The sequence below is a fragment of the Paroedura picta genome, chromosome 8 (genome assembly GCF_049243985.1).
Source record: "Paroedura picta isolate Pp20150507F chromosome 8, Ppicta_v3.0, whole genome shotgun sequence".
In the NCBI taxonomy this organism is placed as follows: Eukaryota; Metazoa; Chordata; class Lepidosauria; order Squamata; family Gekkonidae; genus Paroedura; species Paroedura picta.
In genome coordinates, this window is record NC_135376.1 from 4,163,084 (window position 1) to 4,183,159 (window position 20,076).

Consider the following 20,076-nt stretch of genomic DNA (forward strand, 5'->3'; position numbering starts at 1 on the left):
GCTGAACACTAGACTCCTAGAATCCTACAGTGGGAAGGGACTGTAGATGCCATCTAGTCCCACCCCCTGCTTAGTGCAGGATCAGCCTCAGGCATCCAGGAGAAGGATCTGTCCAGCCGCTGCTTGAAGACTGCCAGTGAGGGGGAGCTCCCCACCTCCTTAGGACGAGGGGCTTGGGAATGTTCAACCTGGAAAAGAAGAAATTGAGAGGGGACAGGATGGCTCTCTTTAAGGATGCGAAAGGTTGTCCCTGGGGGGAGAGGAAGGAGCAGTTCCTGTTGGCAGCACAGGAGAGGACCCATAGTGATGTGTTTAAAGTACATGTAAAGCGGTACCAAGTAGATGTCAGGGGAGGGGGACTTTCACAGTCAGAACAGATTTGATGGACCTTTGGGGTTCTTTTTTGTTCTGCCTGCTGTCGATAAGATGGTTCTCCACTTCTGACAAGACAGCGAATGTGTCAGGAGACAAAAGGTGTAGTCAGCATAGCTGCATCTAATTACCAGTTGCAGGTAACGAAGAGATAATGGAAATGTTTATATAATGTTGGAAAGGACTTTTGTTTTCAATTGCATAACCGACTCAACACACTTTTAGCTGAGAAAACACCTGAAGCCACGGGCCTTTGGATTTGAAGATGCAAGGGCAAAAGGGATGGGTTGATAGTTATCTCTGGAGGGTGAACGGGAAACACACCCATGTGCAGGATATAACAGGGATGGTGCTCCAGTGCTCCTGAAGAACGGGGAGCAAAATGTTGACTCTCAGTACCACCCTGGGCCTGCTCTTCCTGTGCTATGTGGTGTTTCAGTTTGTCAAACTGCAGAGAGAAGTCCGAAAATTTCCACCCGGACCGGCTTCGATCCCAATTTTTGGATGTTTATGGCAGCCGAAATATTTTCGATTAGACCGCAGTGTCTTGACCGAGGTATTTCTACAACTATGTTTTGACTGATGGTTTTAGCAGGTGGAGAGAGGTGGATTTCCCAGCGAAATTTCGGGGCTCTTGTGGGTTACAGACGTGGCTTGTGCTTTTCAGCTGTAGCCGGGGTGCGGCCCCAACAGGCTCAGAGCGGTTGCAGTTGTCGACGGTTGTGTATTAATCAAGGGGATTGTTGCGGTGTTGGAATCGTGTGTCTAGCTGGACTTCATTAGACTCGGGGCAAGATTGAAGGAAAGGTCTCCTTCTGGCCTTCATGACTAGGCTGGTGCGCTTCGGCGCACTTCGGCCAATTCGGCTGCCGAACCGGCTGAAGTGCGCCAAAGTGCACAAGCTTATTTCTGACTATGCAGTCTCCGTTCCTTGTTGTAGACCAGGGTTGAGAAAGCCTGGTAGGGTATCCCGGTAGGGTATCCAGAAGGGTATCCTGAATAGGTGGGAGTGAACTGATTTTTAAATATATTTTTTCAAATGTGTTAAAACGTTTATCAGGCAATATGACCATATAGGGTCATGTTGACCCCCTCAACCGTCCCAAAATGGCCAGTGATGGGGCTGGAGGGGTGAGAAGGCGAGGGGGTCACAGGTGGGCGTGTCCACAGCTCTGCTTCTCAACCATATTCTGCAAAATTTCACCCCTTCTGGAGGTTTCGTGAAGCCTGAAGAATGTTTCAGGGGTTTCTCAATGGTACAAAAGACGAGAAAGGCTGGTGTAGACAAATCAAGCACGTTATGTAGGCACCATTTCTTTGGTACCGATGGAAGAACCGACAATGTTTACAATCAGAATGTTTACAATTACCTTGGGCAGGGGGTTATCTTGTAGGTCCCAGACCAAAGCTGTTCATGGGAGGATAGTTGGTTAGCAACCCCCATGAATGCATCTTTTATTTTTGTTTCAGGTTGGAAGGCATGATGGTTTATAGTAGAAGGGAAAGGTTGGAGTCTGGTAGCGTCTTTACGACTAAGAAGATTACCCAGGATTAAACTTTTGGGAGCCCGACCTCTCTTTTGATGGTCATCCGATGATTCGTGAAAGCTTGTACCCTGGGAAATCTTTGGTCCTTTAAAGCTTCTGCCCTGGGAAATCTTGTTAGTTTTGAGATGCTACGGGGCTTGAATCTTGCCCTTTTATTTTACTCCCTCATTGGTGTAGTGGTTAGGAGTGGGGACATCTAATCTAGCGAGCGGGGTTGGATGCCACGCTCCCCCACATGCAACCAACTGGGTTCGCCACAGCACTGATAAATCTGTTCTGACCAAGCAGGAATATCAGGGCTCTTGCAGCCTCACCCACCTCACAGGGTGTCTGTTATGAGGAGAGGAAAGGGAAGGCAAATGTAAGCTGCTTTGAGACTCCTTCGAGTAGAGAAAAGTGGCATCTAGCCTCTCCTCCCTCATAGGGTGTCTGTTGTGGGGAGAGGAAAGGTGAATGTAAGCCACTCTGAGACTCCTTTGGGTGGAGAAGAGTTGAATATAAGAGTCAAATCTTCTTCTTCTTCTGAACCACCTGGGCTAGGATAGATCCATTGGGTTGGTGGAGGGGGAAGGGCCTGTAGTGAGAGGCAATATCGCCGAGGAGCAACGATGTTTGCAGCTCTGTACAACTGCTCTGTGCATGTCCATTCATGTACATCTCTTCTTGGTGCCTAAACTCTGAAGAAGTGTACACACGCATAGAAATTCACTTAGAGCTGTTCTCATAGAGCTTCCTTGGTCTCACCCACCATAGAGAGGGTCTGTTGCGGGGACAGGATGGAAAAGATGTGTGTAAGCCACTTGTGAGTGTTCAGCCAATTGCTTTCAATAGGAAAACTCCATTTGCAGGACAGTCTTTTTATTGTACAACACGACAATGCTTACTTCCTGAAATTCTTGCTAAGACTGATGTCAGATGACTACTGCTCTGTTTTAATCACCCACTCCCCCTTGCTCCTCCCACCAGCACATTGGGGAGCAAAGAGTAAAGGACAATCTTTTTCTGTTAGCCAGAGAGACACACAACCACACTTTGAGGCCAGAGATAGTTATTGGGCAGACGGAAACTGAACAGTCCATGTAACTCCGGCTACCAACTACATAATGTAGTTGCAACAAGAATATATTAATGGACAATACAATGAGTACGTAGACCAATATGAACCATTAGCATAGGCTTTAGCAAGTCGGTAAAAATGTACACAACACATAATACATTAAGAAACAATGATAAAAAAGTAATAACCAATCCGGAGGAGGATTGCAGAACAGTGACCCAGTTTGCCAGCCAAGTGAAATACTAAGAATGGCTGACTGATCTTCTTATATTATAACAAAACAGTATTTAAGGAGAATTAACGGCCAATGTCCATTTCTCTCACATCGGGCTTCTTCTAGGGGCAAAAGAGCAAAATAAATGACCAAATGGCAAAAAAACATCATGGCTGTGACACCCCTTTACAAATTTCTTCGGGTAGTGAAAAGCAAGATGTTAAAAATCCAGCGCTGCTCTTCTTCTTCTTCTTCTTCTTCTTCTTCTTCTTCTTCTTCTTCGTAGTAGTAGTAGTAGTAGTAGTAGTAGTAGTAGTAGTAGTAGTAGTAGTAGTAGTAGTATGCCTGCAATGAATTCTTACTCTTAAGGCTGCACAATCTGCACTTTATCATGGAAGAGACCACTACCCTCTCATTGAATAGGGGGCAAGAATAAAACTGGAAGCTTTCTTCCGTTAGGCAGATATGTTCATATTCAAATTTCGGGGGGGGGGAGAGGGAAAGGCATGGGGTAGATGTGAGAATCATAGAGTCATAGAGCTGGAAGGGAACCCCGGCGTCATCTAGTCTAACCCCCTGCAGAATGCAGGAAACTCACAACTACTGGCCCACCCACAATGTCCCCAATTCCATGGCCAGACGATGCCCTCCCACCCGAATCTCTGATCAGAACCATCTGCTCCAAGCAGGTAAGGAGCACTCCCTCTTGCAAGTAAACAGGCTAAGTAAAAGGCCTCTGAAATCAGATCTAATCTAGGAAAGTGCTTAGAGAAACAATGTGTCAATCCAATTAGCAGAATGGGGAAGCTTGTTTGAGGCAATTAACATGTCAGGGATGAAATGTCTCCTCAGCAGCATACAGAATGAGAAATTGCATGCCCAGAAACCGCCTCCTTAAAACCGAGATGCTCACCTAGGGTGAAGAATTGAGGGGGAGGGGGCAACGGAGACACCAAATTAGGGAACGCATTAAACCAGGATTTCTCACCCAGGGCTTCAAGATGCCCCGGGGCTTTCTTGACAGTCCTGGTGGGAGTTAATTCATTTTTAATATATGTTTTAAATTTGTCATCAGGTGATATGATCATATATGGTCCCATCCACCTACCCACCCCTCTCAAAATGGCCAATGATGGGCCTGGAGGGGGTGGGAAGGGGAGGGGCCCCAAGTGGGCATGCATACGGCTCTGCTTCCCAGCCATTTCTGCATGATCATGCCACTTCTGGGGGCTCTCAAAGCTTGAAGAAGGTTTCAGGGGCTTCTTACCGGTAACAAAGTTGAGAAAGGCTGAATTAAACTGAAGGATGGCCTGCAGGGTACAGTCCCACGGAAACCCAGCCTACGTTTGGCTGGATCTTGCCCAATCACTGTTCGTCTCCCCACAAGTTTTGCTTTAGGATGCTTAGGGCTGATCCTGCGTTGAGCAGGGGGTTGGACTAGATGGCCTGTGTGGCCCCTTCCAACTCTATGATTCTAGGATTCTATGATTCTAAGTTTAACCCTCTCTAGGAGGTGATTAGATTCATGCAAGTCGCTAATGGAATAAATGTTTTAAATAAATACATAAATAATAAATAAACAAACTATTTTCGTGGGCGGGCGGTTGGCCACCCTGTTGAATTTGAACCCTGAATTTGGGGATACAGGGACATGCGGTAGCCAAGTCCTGTCCTTTCTGGGGCCGCCCCTGGCATGATGTCTCACTGCTCTAGGATTCCGCAGAAACTCTATGGTAAAACCACGGACTTTCTGCTGAATCCTAGAACTGTGTGACAGCACTTCCAGGTTCACCCCAGAAATGACAAACGACATAGAATCATAGAGTTGGAAGGGACCTCCTGGGTCATCTAGTCCAACATGTTTTTTCTTATTCTGCCTCCCTCCCGGCCTACTGAGCAGGGGTGGGGGCCGGAAGGAGGGGGGGGGAAGAGGTGAGGGTACCAGCAGGAGTTCTTTCTTATAGACCGGGCTCTCTCAACCAGGGTCTCATGAAACCCTGGGATTTCTTTACAGCCCTGGAAGGGTTTCCCAAACGCGTGGGAATAAATTAATTTTTAATTTCACTGTGTGGGCGTGTCAAACACGATGCTTCCCAATCCTGTTCGGCATGCAATGGCTCCGTCTGGGGTTTCCCAAAGCCTGAGGGATGTTTCAGGGGTTTCTCAACGGTCAAGGAGGTGAGAAAGGCTGCCGTAGAGGATTACCAGGCAGCCAGGTTCCGACAAGCCACGCCCTTGAGCTGAATTGGAACCCAGAGCGCTTGGGAACCTTACTGTCCCAACGTTACCTGTAACTTCCATTTGGGTCAGATGACCCCTGTTCTCACTCGTGTAGTTGGGAATCCGTGGAGACTTTGGGGGTGGAGCCGGGGGTGGGTGGGATTTGGAAGAAGAAGAAAAGGAAGAAGAAGAAGAGTTGGTTCTTATATGCCGCTTTTCCCTACCTGAAGGAGTCTCCAAGCGGCTTACAGTCGCCTTCCCTTTCCTCTCCCCACAATAGAAACCTGTGGGGTGGGTGAGGCTGAGAGAGCCCTGATATCACTGCCTGGTCAGAACTGTTTTATCAGTGTCATGGCGAGCCCAAGGTCACCCAGCTGGCTGCATGTGGGGGAGTGGGGAATCGAACCTGGCATGCCAGATTAGAAGTCCGCACTCCTAACCACTCCACCAACCTGGCTCTCTGGAGCAGGGAGCGACCCCAAAGGACTATCCTGCTACGGAGTCCACACTCCCAAGCAGCCCTTTTCTCCACTGGAACTGATCTCTGTAGTCTGGAGAGGAGCTGGAATTCCAGGGGATCCCCAGCTCCCCCCTTGAGGCTGCCATCCCTGTGTCTCAGGCACCTGCCAGCTGAGCCCATACTCTGCCTTGCCAGACAGGAGCAGCAGGTTTGCCACTTGGGAAGAAGCTGCCAGGCTGGGCGTTTTGTCTCTGCTGGGAAGAGTTGCCGGAAAAGCCAAGCCAAGCAAAGCCTCTTTCTTGGCTCTGATTTTAGGGAGGATAGACGAACTTTGTCTGGGACTCCTCCGTGTCTGGGGTTGATGCCTCCAGCCCTGCACTTACCCCAGTGGATTGCAAGCCCCACAAAAGGCATGCTGAGCCAAGCAAATCCCCCAAGGCTGGGGTGCCCTTGGGGGAGTAGAGTCGGCCAGTTTGAAGGAGCCTGGCTGGCTCTCAGTAGCAGACTCGGGGCAGAAGTAGAATCTCAAAGCAGCTTACAATTGCCTTCTCTTTCCTCTCCCCACAACAGACACCCAGTGAGGGAGGTGAGGCTGAGAGAGCCCTGAGATTACTGAAGAAGAAGAAGAGTTGGTTCTTAGATGCTGCTTTTCTCTACCTGAAGGAGTCTCCAAGGGGCATAAAATCCCCTTCCCTTTCCTCTCCCTTCAACAGACACCCAGTGAGGGAGGTGAGGCTGAGAGAGCCCTGAGATTATTGAAGAAGAAGAGTTGGTTCTTATATGCCGCTTTTCTCTACCTGAAGGAGTCTCCAAGGGGCATAAAATCCCCTTCCCTTTCCTCTCCCTTCAACAGACACCCAGTGAGGGAGGTGAGGCTGAGAGAGCCCTGAGATTATTGAAGAAGAAGAGTTGGTTCTTATATGCCGCTTTTCTCTACCTGAAGGAGTCTCCAAGGGGCATAAAATCCCCTTCCCTTTCCTCTCCCTTCAACAGACACCCAGTGAGGGAGGTGAGGCTGAGAGAGCCCTGAGATTATTGAAGAAGAAGAGTTGGTTCTTATATGCCGCTTTTCTCTACCTGAAGGAGTCTCCAAGGGGCATAAAATCCCCTTCCCTTTCCTCTCCCTTCAACAGACACCCAGTGAGGGAGGTGAGGCTGAGAGAGCCCTGAGATTCCTGCTTGGTCAGAACAGCTTTATCAGTGCTGTGGTGAGCCAAAGGTCACCCAGCTGGTTGCATGTGGAGGGGCGCGGAATCACACCCAGCTCACCAGATTAGAAATCCACACTCCTCCTAACCACTACACCTACCTCACAGGGTGTCTGTTGTGGGGAGAGGAAAGGGAAGGCAAATTGAAGCCAATTTGCGACCCCTTCGGGGAGAGAAAAGCAGGGTATAAAAACCAACTCTTTTCCAGTTGCTGCTTGATGGTAAGGCTGTTTCCCACCCTGAAGGGCGGGATACAGATAAAAATGCAGTATTGTTATCGCTATCGTTGTTTTCCCACAGTTAGCTAAATCCTATGGGAACATTTACACCTTGTGGTTTGGACGGAACCCCGTGGTTTTCTTAAACGGATTCCAGGCCGTGAAGGATGGCCTCACCACCCACCCAGAAGACGTCGCAGGCCGCCCTCTGGCCCCTTTCTTCCACGCCATGGCCAAGAACAAGGGTAAGATCAGGGGTAGTCAAACTGCGGCCCTCCAGATGTCCATGGACTACAATTCCCAGGAGCCCCCTGCCAGCATTTGCTGGCAGGGGGCTCCTGGGAATTGTAGTCCATGGACATCTGGAGGGCCGCAGTTTGACTACCCCTGGGTAAGATGATCCTAATGGGAACTGTATGACAATTTGGGATATCTGTTCTTGTGGGCCTCCGTCCTGAGCCGTCAAGTTGCAGCCCATTTATGGCAACTCCGTCAGGTTTTCCAGGCAGGAGACAAGCAGAGCTAGCTTGCATTTGCATGTTGTTGTTAGGTGCAAAGTCATGTCCAACCCATCGCGACCCCATGGACAATGATCCTCCAGGCCTTCCTGTCCTCTCCCATTCCCTGGAGTCCATTTAAGTTTGCACCGACTGCTTCAGTGACTCCATCCAGCCACCTCATTCTCTGTCGTCCCCTTCTTCTTTTGCCCTCGATCGCTCCCAGCATTAGGCTCTTCTCCAGGGAGTCCTTCCTTCTCATGAGGTGGCCAAAGTATTTGAGTTTCATCTTCAGGATCTGGCCTTCTAAAGAGCAGTCAGGGCTGATCTCCTCTAGGACTGACCGGTTTGTTCGCCTTGCAGTCCAAGGGACTCGCAAGAGTCTTCTCTATCATCTGCATAGTGGCCTGCAATTCCTTGATGGTCTCCCACCCAAGTATAAACTAGGGCTGACCCCGTTTAACTTCTGAGATCTGACGAGATCATATCATAGAACCATAGATTTGGAACGGACCTCCATGGTCATCTAGTCCAACCCCCTGCACTATGCAGGAAATTAAGTGGAGAATAGTGGTATGGCATCTATTTATGTGCTTGTTCTATTATTAAAATTAATGCCACCTGGTGGAAGAGTTGTGTCTTGCAGGCTCTGCGGAACTGTGATTGCTCTGGCAGGGCTCTCAGCTCTTCCAGGAGGTATTTTGCACGGAGCCAAATAAAATAGTCTAAAAAGCAACCAGTTTAGACCGCTTTATTATACTACAATAGTTGTTCTGCACTGAATACAGTCTGTTGAAAAACTACGTTGCAATGCTTTCTGCGTGGAACAATTCATAGCCCTGCCCCCCCCCCCGTAGTCTTGCCAACTCCACTTGCTAGATTCTATTAGAAACTCAGTGACACGCTTTGTTCTGTAATCTGCATAACTAAGGAGCTTCTCTGCATGACTAATAGAGTGCCTGAGGCAGGCAGAGAAACAATGCTTAAAAGACGCTTAAAGCACCGACGAGGCAGTTCACCGTGCAGAGCAAAATTAGTTTTGCAGAGTAAATTCACTCTCCTGTCCAGAGATCAGAAAAACAATGATGTATTTACTGAATTTTCATCAGCTTTTCCATCATATGGCAGAGGCCCAGGTGTTCATTCCAACAGGTAGGGGCCAGGACCGAAAAGGCCCTGCCCCTGGTTGAATAAATGCTCCAGTAATGCCTCAGCCTCCTCGTATGCTAAGAACTCTCTATCTGCATGAGCTGCTGCTTCCTTCTTCGTCGTTCTCCTTCTGCCATTACATTTTTGGGGTATCGATAGTCTTTTAAAAAAACCCGCTGATTTTCTATGCTTTCAGGGATTTTGCTGGCGACCGGAAGCACGTGGAGGCATCAGAGGCGATTTTCCCTGATGGTTCTGAAAAGTCTGGGCTTAGGGAAGACCAGCCTCGAGTACCAGATCCAGGAGGAGGCAAGTCATCTGGTGCAGAGCTTTAGAAACACCCAAGGTACAGCAGGGCTGAAGAAGGGCCTGCTTGTTTTTGTCCTCTTCTCCATCAATCTAATGTCTCCCATTCTTGGATAGAGATGGTGCAAGTTTAGGGTATTAAGAAGAGAACACAAGAATGTAAGAAAGTTGTACAGGATCACTGGTCTGATCTGGCAGGACTCTTCTAGAATCATAGAATCATAGAGTTGGAAGGGACCTCATGGGTCATCTAGTCCAACCCCCTGCACTATGCAGGACACGCACATCCCAATTCTGATGTTCTTATGTCCACCATCCTCTAGTTTTACTCTCCACAAACCCCCAAAAGTTATCACCTATCAGCTAAGGAGGGAGAATGTTCCGGTAAGCCCTTGAAGGTCTTGTCACCAAATCTTTCTCCCTGCCTCAGTTTCTCCAGGTCAGCAACTCTAGATTCAAGGGAATAATCCTGCTCGCTGAGAGTCAAGAGCAGGGGTAGTCAAACTGCGGCTCTCCAGTTGTCCATGGACCACAATTCCCAGAAGCCCCTGCCAGCGAATGCTGGCAGGGGCTTCTGGGAATGGTAGCCCATGGACATCTGGAGGGCCGCAGTTTGACTACCCCTGGTCAAGAGCTTCATGAACCGGCATCATGAACTTGCATCACATATGTGATCCCTGCAACCATGCATGGCTCATATTGTACTCCTAGCATAAAGCACTCAATTCAGGCTAATTTTTCATATGTTTCCATTTTCTCTCCCTTGCCCCTGGTTAAACCCTCTCCGTATCAGCTCTTCAGCTTCTGGAGAAACCTGGGCCAATTACGCACCCGTTAGATAACACACTTGCAGTGTGCTTTTGCAGCTGGATGTTCCTCTGCAGAACAGGATAATCTACTTCTAAAGTGCATTATCCAACGTGTGCATAAAAGGCCCAGCTCTGCTGTCCCTCCCTCTAAACTTGGCCTAAAGGGTTTGGAGTAGACCTTGGAGATCCCTTCCAACTCTGTGATTCAAAGTCTGCATTTCTTTGCTTCTGTTTCGCCCCTTGCACAGGGGTAGTCAAACTGAAGCCCTCCAGATGCCCATGGACTACAATTCCCACGAGCCCCCTGACAGCAAATGCTGTCAGAGGGCTCCTGGGAATTGTAGTCCATGGAGGGCCGCAGTCTGACTGACTCCCCGTCATCCCCTGTTTCAGGAAAGCCCATGAATCCGTCGTTCACCCTCACGCTAGCCGTCTCGAACGTGATCTGCACCGTCGTCTTTGGCCATCGCTTCTGCCACGATGACAAAACCTTCCATCAACTGCTGGAGGCCATGGAATGTATATTCACATTTGGAGGAAGCATCTGTCACCACGTAAGCGTCTCAACGAGGGATGGGCATGAACCGGCTGGCAAACGGAAGCTTATCACAGCTCTGGGCCAGTTGGTGGTTCATGAAACAAGGTCCACAAACTCCAGAGCTGCTATAGACTTCCATGCATTCTGATGCAGTACACGTAGGTCAGGCTTTCTCAGCCAGGGTTCGAAACCCCAGCTGACCCAGCCTGGTGTAGTGGTTAGGAGCACGGGCTTCTAATTTGGAGAGACGGGTTTGATTCCCCGCTCCCCCACCTGCAGCCAGCTGGGTGACCTTGGGCTTATGACAGCACTGATAGAGCTGTTCTGACCAAGCAGGAATATCAGGGCTCTCTCAGCCTCACCTCCCTCACAGGGTGTCTGTTGTGGGGAGAAGAAAGGGAAGGCGACTGTAAGCCGCTTTGAGACTCCTTCGGGGAAAGAAAAGCGGCATATAAGAACCAACTCTTCTTCTTCTTCTTCTTCAGTAATCTCAGGGCTCTCTCAGCCTCCCCTCCCTCACGGCATGTCTGTTGTGGGAAGAGGAAAGGGAAGGGGATTGGAAGCCACTTTGAGCCTCCTTCTGGCAGAGAAAAGTGGCATATAAGAACCAACTCTCCTTCTTCTTCTTCCCTGCACTGAAGAATGAACACAAGACATTCTCTTCCAGGGGAATTTTGGCCCGGCTTCTCAACACCCCTCTTTGACATGTCCCTTCTGCAGGTCTACGATGTCCTTCCGGGGCTGATGCGCCATCTGCCAGGACCTCACAAGAAGGCCTTGGCCTGCTGCGAGGAAGTGTGCTCCTTTATCCGGAAGGAGATCCGCAGCCATCAGGACGGAGGTACTGCGGAGGAGCTGCAAGACTTCATCCATTGTTACCTGGCTCAAATCGAGAAGGTCGGTGGCTCGTGTTGGACAACAGCCTTCTCTGAGAGACAGGTGGTACTTATTGCTCTCAACTAGGAAGGTGACAGAAGGTGACAGTGGTGGCAGCGATGCCAGGTAGAGCTCTAAGCATGGAAGTTCCTTTGGCTGTTGCCACAAACTTAGAAGGCTTGTGAACCTGGCTATAATGATGAATATTAGACACTTTAAAGGTAAAGGTAAAGGTATCCCCTGTGCAAGCACCGAGTCATGCCTGCCCCTTGGGGTGACGCCCTCTAGCGTTTTCATGGCAGACTCAATACGGGGTGGTTTGCCAGTGCCTTCCCCAGTCATTACCGTTTACCCCCCAGCAAGCTGGGTACTCATTTTACCGACCTCGGAAGGATGGAAGGCTGAGTCAACCTTGAGCCGGCTGCTGGGATTGAACTCCCAACCTCATGGGCAAAGTTTTCAGACAGCTGCCTTACCACTCTGCGGCACAAGAGGCTCTATTAGACACTTTAGACATGCTAAAGCGCTATACAAATCTTAAGGGTCACTGTTAGAAACACTTTTCCTCCTGAGGATTTTCAGTCAATGTACAGTGTCTTATGATAATAAAACCCTAGAATTGGGTGGTCTCAGAAGCTGCATCTAATTTCACCCCACCCTCTCAGAGGGCCATGTTTCTGATTAACCATGCCGGTTCCCAGCTCACTATGGACAGAGAACAGAGCAGATGAAATGATTTCAGATGATTCTAGCCAGGCAGTCAATGACAACTTACACGTTCGCTACGCTCTGTGCTCTGTGGGTTAATTCTTTATTGCCACCAAAGGATCTGGCATTTCTTCTGTTTTTATTGCTGTAAAACACTCGGAGGTGACCCCAATATGTACAGTATTTCAAACAAGACCATACCATTGAAGGTTACAGTGAAGGCTGTTTTTCAGCTTTGGTCCCTTTCCTAATAATTCAAGACATGCAGTTTTAGGGCTCTAAAGACTACCTCTGAAATATCACATGCCTTTTCCCCAATTTGTCTTGACCTGCAGAGCAAAGACCAGCCCAAACCAGCCCACGACGAACCCAACATGGTCCAGTGTATCTTCGACCTGTTCTTGGGGGGCACGGAGACCTCCAGCACCACGCTCTACTGGGCCCTGCTATATATGGTGGCTTATCCTGACATCCAAGGTGAGTCTCAAATGCAGGCCGTTTCTCATCCTCCCTCCGCTGGAACCATACAAATGTCAAAGCAATGTTTGCCGATGGGGGAGAAGAAATGCAACAAAACATTTGGGTGTGAAGGTGGCACTGAGGATGTTGGCAGAGTTTAAATACCCAAAGGGGTGGAGCACCAGCTGTTTCAAGAATGAAATAGGTCTATAGGGAAGAGAAACAACTTTGCAAGTATGAGAGAGAGAGAGAGAGAGAGAGAGAAAGAGGGAGAGAGGGAGAGAGAGAGAGAGAGAGAGAGAGAGTCCTAACTGTCTAACTGGTTAGCTGATATGGAGGGAATGCAGAGAGGAAGTGTGCTCCAAAGAGCAGGAAGTCTCCAGTTGGGCCAATCAGGACATTATGGAGAAGATACCAGGAAGTTGTTGATCTAAATATGCTAACTGCACAACTCCTCCAATGCCCCCTGCAGGATACTTTTCATAGGCTGTTGAATCAGGCACACTGCACATCTTGCGTGCTCCAACAGAGGGCAGCTGTGTTGATCGGAAGTACAAGAGCTAGATACCAATGCCACCTTGAAGGCCAACAAATCAGCTGCCTGCCGTGCAAGCCATATCCCCTCAGCTTAATTTCCTTCACCAGATTGTTGACACAGATAATACAGAGGCCAAGAGAATGATATTTGCTGGTTTGGGTCCTCCTTGGGCATACAAATGAAGCAAACTGAAAAACTTAATCAATGTTTGACACTGACCAGCTTGATGTGGTTCAGAGCGGCAGCTTCGAATCTGGAGAACCGGGTTGGATTCGCCACGTCTCCTCCACAGGCAGCCGGCTGGGTGACCTTGGGCCCATCCCAGTTCTCTCTGAGCTCTCTCAGCCCCACCTACCTCACATATTGCCTGTTGCAGGGAGAGAAAGAAAAGGTGAATGGAAGCCACTTTAAGACTTCCCTGGGTAGTAAAAATCAGGGTACAAAAAACCAACTCTTCTTCTTCTGTTTTTTTTTCCCGATCGGGGATTGTCTTACCTTCAGGGCTGACTCCCTTTTGGCTCTGGGAGCTGGCGTCAGCCTTTGTAGTTCTCTCCACGGGTAATCTGCTTGTCCACAGCCAAAGTCCAGAAAGAGATAGATGCCCGAGTGGATCCTGGCCACATGATCTGCTATGAGGATCGTAAGAACTTGCCCTACACGAATGCCGTGATTCACGAGGTCCAGCGCTTCAGCAACATCATCTCCATCGGGGTACCCCGGCTATGCGTGAAAGATACGCTAATTCGACAGTTTCCTATTAAAAGGGTAAACAAATCGCTTCTCCACACCCCCCCCCTATCCTTTTGATGTTGGAGGATATAGCTCAGATCTCTCCCCCCCCCTCTCTCCCTCTCTGTCTATCTCCCTTTCTGTCTCTCTGTCTCTGGCTCCCTCTCTGTCTCTGTCTCCCTGTCTCTGTCTCCCTCTCTGTCTCTGTCTCCCTCTCTTTGTCTGTCTCTCTGTCTTTGCCTCTGTCTCTCTGTCTCTGTCTCCCTCTCTGTCTCTTTCTCTGTCTCTGTCTCTCTCTCTTTGGTATGTTTATCCCCTTCCGCTCCAAACTGGATAGAAGGTCCTAAATGACTCAGGGTAAATTGCTTTTTCCTAAATAAGAACTTTAGAGGGAAATTTCCCTGAAAGGATGAGGATGTCTTGTCTTGCTGAACCTACAAAAGCACATAGAAACCACACAACCCGATGTGTGCGGAATGTCCTGGCCCCCTTCTCCCTCTTCCCTCCTAGTTTCTATAATATGTCAACAGGCAGAATTGGAAACGTTGGGAGACTAGATGCATAGTTCTCCGGGGCATCCATATCCTTTGTCTCAGAAACCCCTGGGGAACAGCACTGTATTTCTCACCAATCTGGTTCTGACAGGACTACATACCCCTGATCTGCTTGCACCTGAGAAAATTCTGCTGTAGCCTTCTGGTTGCTAGAGAGATGGGCATCCAAGCAAAGGAATCAGAGGCCTCAAAAAAGAACACCCAATTCCACACCTTTGGGATGGCTTCTTTAAAAGTTGTATGGCCAGCCATGGCCATTTTCAAGAAATGCTGCAAAGCAACGTGATTCAGAAGAGCAATTGAAGGAGGTCGATCCAGGCATTTGGCAGCCAAAAGGAGTTGGGTCATAGTTACAATATGAGCCTTTAAGATGGTACTACATATCGCCTATGCCTAGATTTGTATACTTCTGTGTCTCAATAAATCTTACCATTAACAGAATACCTGTGTTTCATCTAGAGATTAATATTAAACACAAAGAGACATTCTTTCTTCAGAGTTTTTAACATCATCAAAATGACCAGGCAGGTAATGCCTAGTTTCGTTGTGAGACGTCTTCGGCTTTGTACTAGTAATTACGTGCAACCCAAAAATTCAGACAGAGCACAAGGTCTCTTGGGAACACAATAGAGGTTGATCTGTATTCTATTCCCAAGAGACCTTGTGCTCTGTTTGAATTTTTGGTAAAGGTAAAGGTATCCCCTGTGCAAGCACCGGGTCATGTCTGACCCTTGGGGTGATGCCCTCCAGCGTTTTCATGGCAGACTCAATACGGGGTGGTTTGCCAGTGCCTTCCCCAGTCATTACCGTTTACCCCCCAGCAAGCTGGGTACTCATTTCACCGACCACGGAAGGATGGAAGGCTGAGTCAACCTTGAGCCGGCTGCTGGGATCAAACTCCCAGCCTCATGGGCAGAGCTTCAGACTACATGTCTGCTGCCTTACCACTCTGCGCCACAAGAGGCTCATTTGAATTTTTGAGTTGTGTGCAATTACTATTACAAAGCTGAAAAAGTTTCACAATGAAACTAGCCATTGCCTTGGAATCTAGTCTTGTTTTGATGACATTAAAGACTCTGAAAGACAAGAATGTATCTTTGTGTTTAACCTCTAGTAGGACCAGAAGAATTCTTATGATAAGTGCAAGATTTATTGAGACGCACTCCACCCCCCCCCCACTTGAGACACACTTTCCCCCCTCCCTGTCAGCCCTCAAAATTCCCTGTGGAGAGAAGAGCAGGAAAGAAATACATTAGCCAAGAATTTTCCATAAGTATTTCCCTGAGATCTTAGTTGTGAGGTCCTCTTTCCATATCCCTTCAGTTTCTCTGAGGGAGAAGACCTAATTCTTGGGTTTCCCCCCACAGGGCACAGTCATTTTCCCAAGCATTGCTTCTGCATTGTACGATCCCGATGAGTGGGAGACCCCTCGACAGTTCAACCCAAGCCACTTCCTGGACAAAGATGGGGATTTCGTCTGCCGAGAAGCCTTCATTCCGTTTTCAATAGGTGACAACGCTGGTTGTGGAAGGCGATTTTCACGAATGGGGTCTGGAGCTCAGGTTTCAAGGAATGTCTCCAGTGTGACCATCCAACATTGCTCAACAATATACCTGTGTCGAGGAGCTAGTTTTGGCATAATTGAATTTAATTTATTTATGTTTCAAGAGCCAGCTTGGTGTAGTGGTTGGGAGTCTGGACTTCTAATCTGGCAAGCCGGGTTTGATTCCGCACTCCTCCCCCAACTGCAACCAGCTGAGTGACCTTGAGCTACTCACAGCAATTAAGTATTTGAAAGGTTGTCACTTGGAGGAGGGCAGGATGCTGTTTCTGTTGGCTGCAGAGGAGAGGACACGCAGTAATGGGTTTAAACTTCAAGTACAATGATATAGGCTAGATATCAGGAAAAAAATGTTCACAGTCAGAGTAGTTCAGCAGTGGAATAGGCTGCCTAAGGAGGTGGTGAGCTCCCCCTCCCTGGCAGTCTTCAAGCAAAGGTTGGATACACACTTTTCTTGGATGCTTTAGGATGCTTTGGGCTGATCCTGCGTTGAGCAGGGGGTTGGACTAGATGGCCTGTAGGGCCCCTTCCAACTCTATGATTCTATGATTCTATAAAGCTGTTCTGACCCAGTAGGAATATCAGGGCTCTCTCAGCCTCCCCTCCCTCACAGGGTGTCTGTTGTGGGGAGAGGAAAGGGAAGGTGATTCTAAGCTGCTTTGAGACTCCTTCGGGTAGAGAAAAGCGGCATATAAGAACCAACTCTTTTTCTTCCTCCTTTGGGTAGGGAAAAAGTGGGGTATATAAACAAACTGTTATTATTATTCCGAAATTGAAATTTTCTCTACCGAAAGGAGTCTCAAAGTTTCAAAGTAACTTTGAAGATGGAAAAGGGAGTGGTCAAAACTTTAGACAACACTTGGCAAAGCTAGTTCCTGACACTTGGATGCGTAAGAACAAAGTTAAAACTGTGAAATTTCAGGTCAAACTCTGGGCACTCTGTTGCAACTTATACTGCAGTTTATTTGCCCACTTTCTTTTGGGGGTCAGCTTTAAGAAAATGTATTCCATATCCATGATGCCAAGGTTGTAGAAAAAGGAGCACAATGTCTAACCTGGACCCATCCCACCCACGTTAGATAATGCCCTTTCAAATGCCCCATAGAAGCAGGATTTCTGGTACTGCAGAGAAAACTCCAGCTGCAAAGAACACGGTAAGTGCATTATCCAACGTGTGCAGAATGGGCCAATTAGATGACCAAGGTTTAGGGATGCCAGCCTCCAGGTGGGATCTAAGGATCACCTGTAATTATAGCTCACCTCCAAGCAACAGAGGTCAGGCCCCCCGGAGAAAATGACTGCTTAGAACAGGGTTTCTCAACCAGGGTTTCATGAAGGGTTTCCAGAATGGGTGGGAGTTAAATATATATGTGTGTGTGTTTGTGTGTGTGTGTGTATTAAAAATCTGTTAAACATTTATTGGGTGATATGATCATATGTGCTCATTTCGAACAGCCCCCTCCCAAAATGGCTGAAGATGGGCCTGGAGGGGGTGGGAAGGAGAGGTGCCCTGGGTGGGCATGCTTCCCAAACATATTCTGCATAATCGTGCCACCTCTGTGGTTTCTCAGTGGCAAAATGGTTGAGAAAGGCCAGCTTAGAAGTTAGACTGTATGTCATTTAGCCACAAACCCCGCCCTCTGTAGGCTCCACCCCCTCAGGTTTCCAGGTTCTTCTCAACCCAGAGCTGGCAACCCTACCCAAGCTAGTCCAATCAGAGTTCCTAAACTAGGTAGGCTCAGCCATGGTTATATTTGGATCATAGAATCACAGAATCCTAGAGTTGGAAGGGGCCACACAGGCCATCTAGTCCAACCCCCTGCTCAATGCAGGATCAGCCCTAAGCATCCTAAAGCATCCAAGAAAAGTGAGTATCTAACCTTGGCTTGAAGACTGCCAGTGAGGGGGAGACCATGGAGGAAGTCCAGGGATGCGATGCAGAGATGGGCGATGACAAGCCACTTCCGTATGCCCAAAGTTGTACAGCAGCAGGCATTAGGTAAAGCCATTTTGGTGGATTTAGGTGGTTAAGAGCGGTGGATTCTAATCTGGAGAACCCCAATTCCCCCACTCCTTCATATGCAGCCAGTTGGATATCTCATTCATTCATTCATTCATTCATTCATTCATTCATTCATTCATTCATTCATTCACATTTATATACCTCCCTCTCCGAAGGCTCAGGTCAGTCACAATTCTACATGCTTTCTGAGTGAAATGGACCAGAGAGCTACAAATTCTCAGAATTCTAGAAGTCTCTTAATTCCCTGCTGTCATTTTCTTAAAAAATAAAGCCACTGATGATTCAGGCACTGTTTAGTCAGGGTTGCCAACCTTCAGGTAGGTCCCAGAGAAATCCAGGAACTGCATCTCACTCCCTGGTCCAGAGCGATGTGTTCCCCTGGAGAAAACGACTGTGTCAGAGGGGAACTCATACTATACAAATAAGTTGGTCATTTGTACAAATACAGATAAGTTGGTTCAAGATCAAATCCGGAGGGACGGACCAGATCCAATGGGATGAAATTAATTCGAAAGAAATCCGGAAGAAGTTCCTGACAGTCAGAGTGGTTCCTCAGTGGAACAGGCTTCCTCGGGATGTGGTGGGTTCTCCCTCTTTGGAGATTTTTAAGCAGAGGCTGGAGAGCCATCTGACGGAGAGGCTGATTCTCTGAAGGCTCAAGGGGGTGGCAGGAGACAGTGGAGGAGCGAGAGGGATGTGAGTGTCCTGCATAGTGCAGGGGGTTGGACTAGATGACCCTGGAGGTCCCTTCCAACTCTATGATTCTAGGATTCCACGGCTGGGCATTCATGTCTCTCCTCCTCTTCTCTCCCTCCAGGACACCGGATGTGTCTGGGTGATAACTTGGCCAGGACGGAGCTCTTCCTGTTCTTCTCCAACCTCCTGAAGGCACTCACATTCCGGTTCCCAGAAGGCGTGAAGGACGTGAACATGGAACCCGTTTTGGGTGGCACTTTGCAGCCTCATTATTTCAAGATCTGTGCCGAACCTCGCCACGCTTTGTGAGGCTGAGACGGAGGGTCCTTGGGAAGCCGTGTGACATTCGGGCAGTTCGGGGACTTTCAAGAATCTCGTTTCCTGTTGGATGAGTTGGCGGGCGTGTGAGAATCTCCATTTTTGTCAGAAGGCATTGTTCAGGTTCTTTGTGCTGACCGCAGACATGCCGTAACCCTTCTATACAGTTTCTGTCCCCGGTTTATTGTGTATTGCAACTCTTCAGGGTGAGGGCCATATTATGCACGTGGACAGTCCACACGAAATGTAAACGATGGCGTGAAGGCCAACCAATCATAAATGGAATTGAACTCTAATAATGAACCAATCTGGAGGCCCGGCTAAGGGCCAATCAGGCTTCCCCGTTAAGGGCCAATCAGAGCTCTTGATGGGCTGCCTGAAATGTATATAAGTTGCCTGCGTGCCTTTCCCCCCCTGTTCAGGGTTTGGAGTAGGGGTTGTTAATAAAGAGCTGTTATTTTTCAAGAACTTGGAGTCTGTGTCTTGCTGAACTCACAGACTTAGGGCAATTCCGCACATCTGCCAATGTTGCTGGATGTCCACGGCAGCCCAAACCACTACCATTTGCAGTGGAATTTCGACATTTCGAACAGTGTGGTTTGTAGTTCAATATTCATGCACCTGTAGTGCTTTTTTGGTAACGCATATGTTTCCGGTCTTCCAGGAACTGCAAACAAGGCGCGCTAAATTTTTGGCACTTCTGCCTACCTCTGCCCATCAATCAAACTGAAGAGCCAATTAAATGCCCCTTTCCCTTTAAATTTTATTTTTTAAAAATCCAAAAACACACGTGGCAACGAATATGTGTTAATTCATTTCTTCTGTGTTTCACACGGAACTGCATTTTGTGGTAATCCCCCCCCCCAAAAAAATGGCTTTTTACACAAGGCTAAACCAGGGGGGAGGTATTTAAATTTTGAAAGTTGAAAGTATAAAGTTAAATACACACAAGAGCGGACTGCTTGCAAGGAACCAAGTGGTCGTGCCACCTAAGCTCCAGTTCTGGGTGCTGGGCGCTC

The 20,076-nt window shown here is 48.3% G+C and overlaps 1 protein-coding gene across 1 annotated transcript; it reads left to right on the forward strand.

Moving 5' to 3' along the window:
* Positions 1-754: 754 nt before the first annotated feature.
* On the forward strand, positions 755-19,240 carry LOC143842557 (cytochrome P450 2J5-like). The gene is made up of 9 exons (XM_077347807.1): positions 755-928; positions 7,379-7,541; positions 9,139-9,288; positions 10,451-10,611; positions 11,316-11,492; positions 12,515-12,656; positions 13,754-13,941; positions 15,827-15,968; positions 18,861-19,240. Exons 1-9 carry the CDS (start codon positions 755-757, stop codon positions 19,046-19,048), a joined length of 1,485 nt encoding a protein of 494 aa, XP_077203922.1. The 3' UTR covers positions 19,049-19,240.
* Positions 19,241-20,076: the final 836 nt, after the last annotated feature.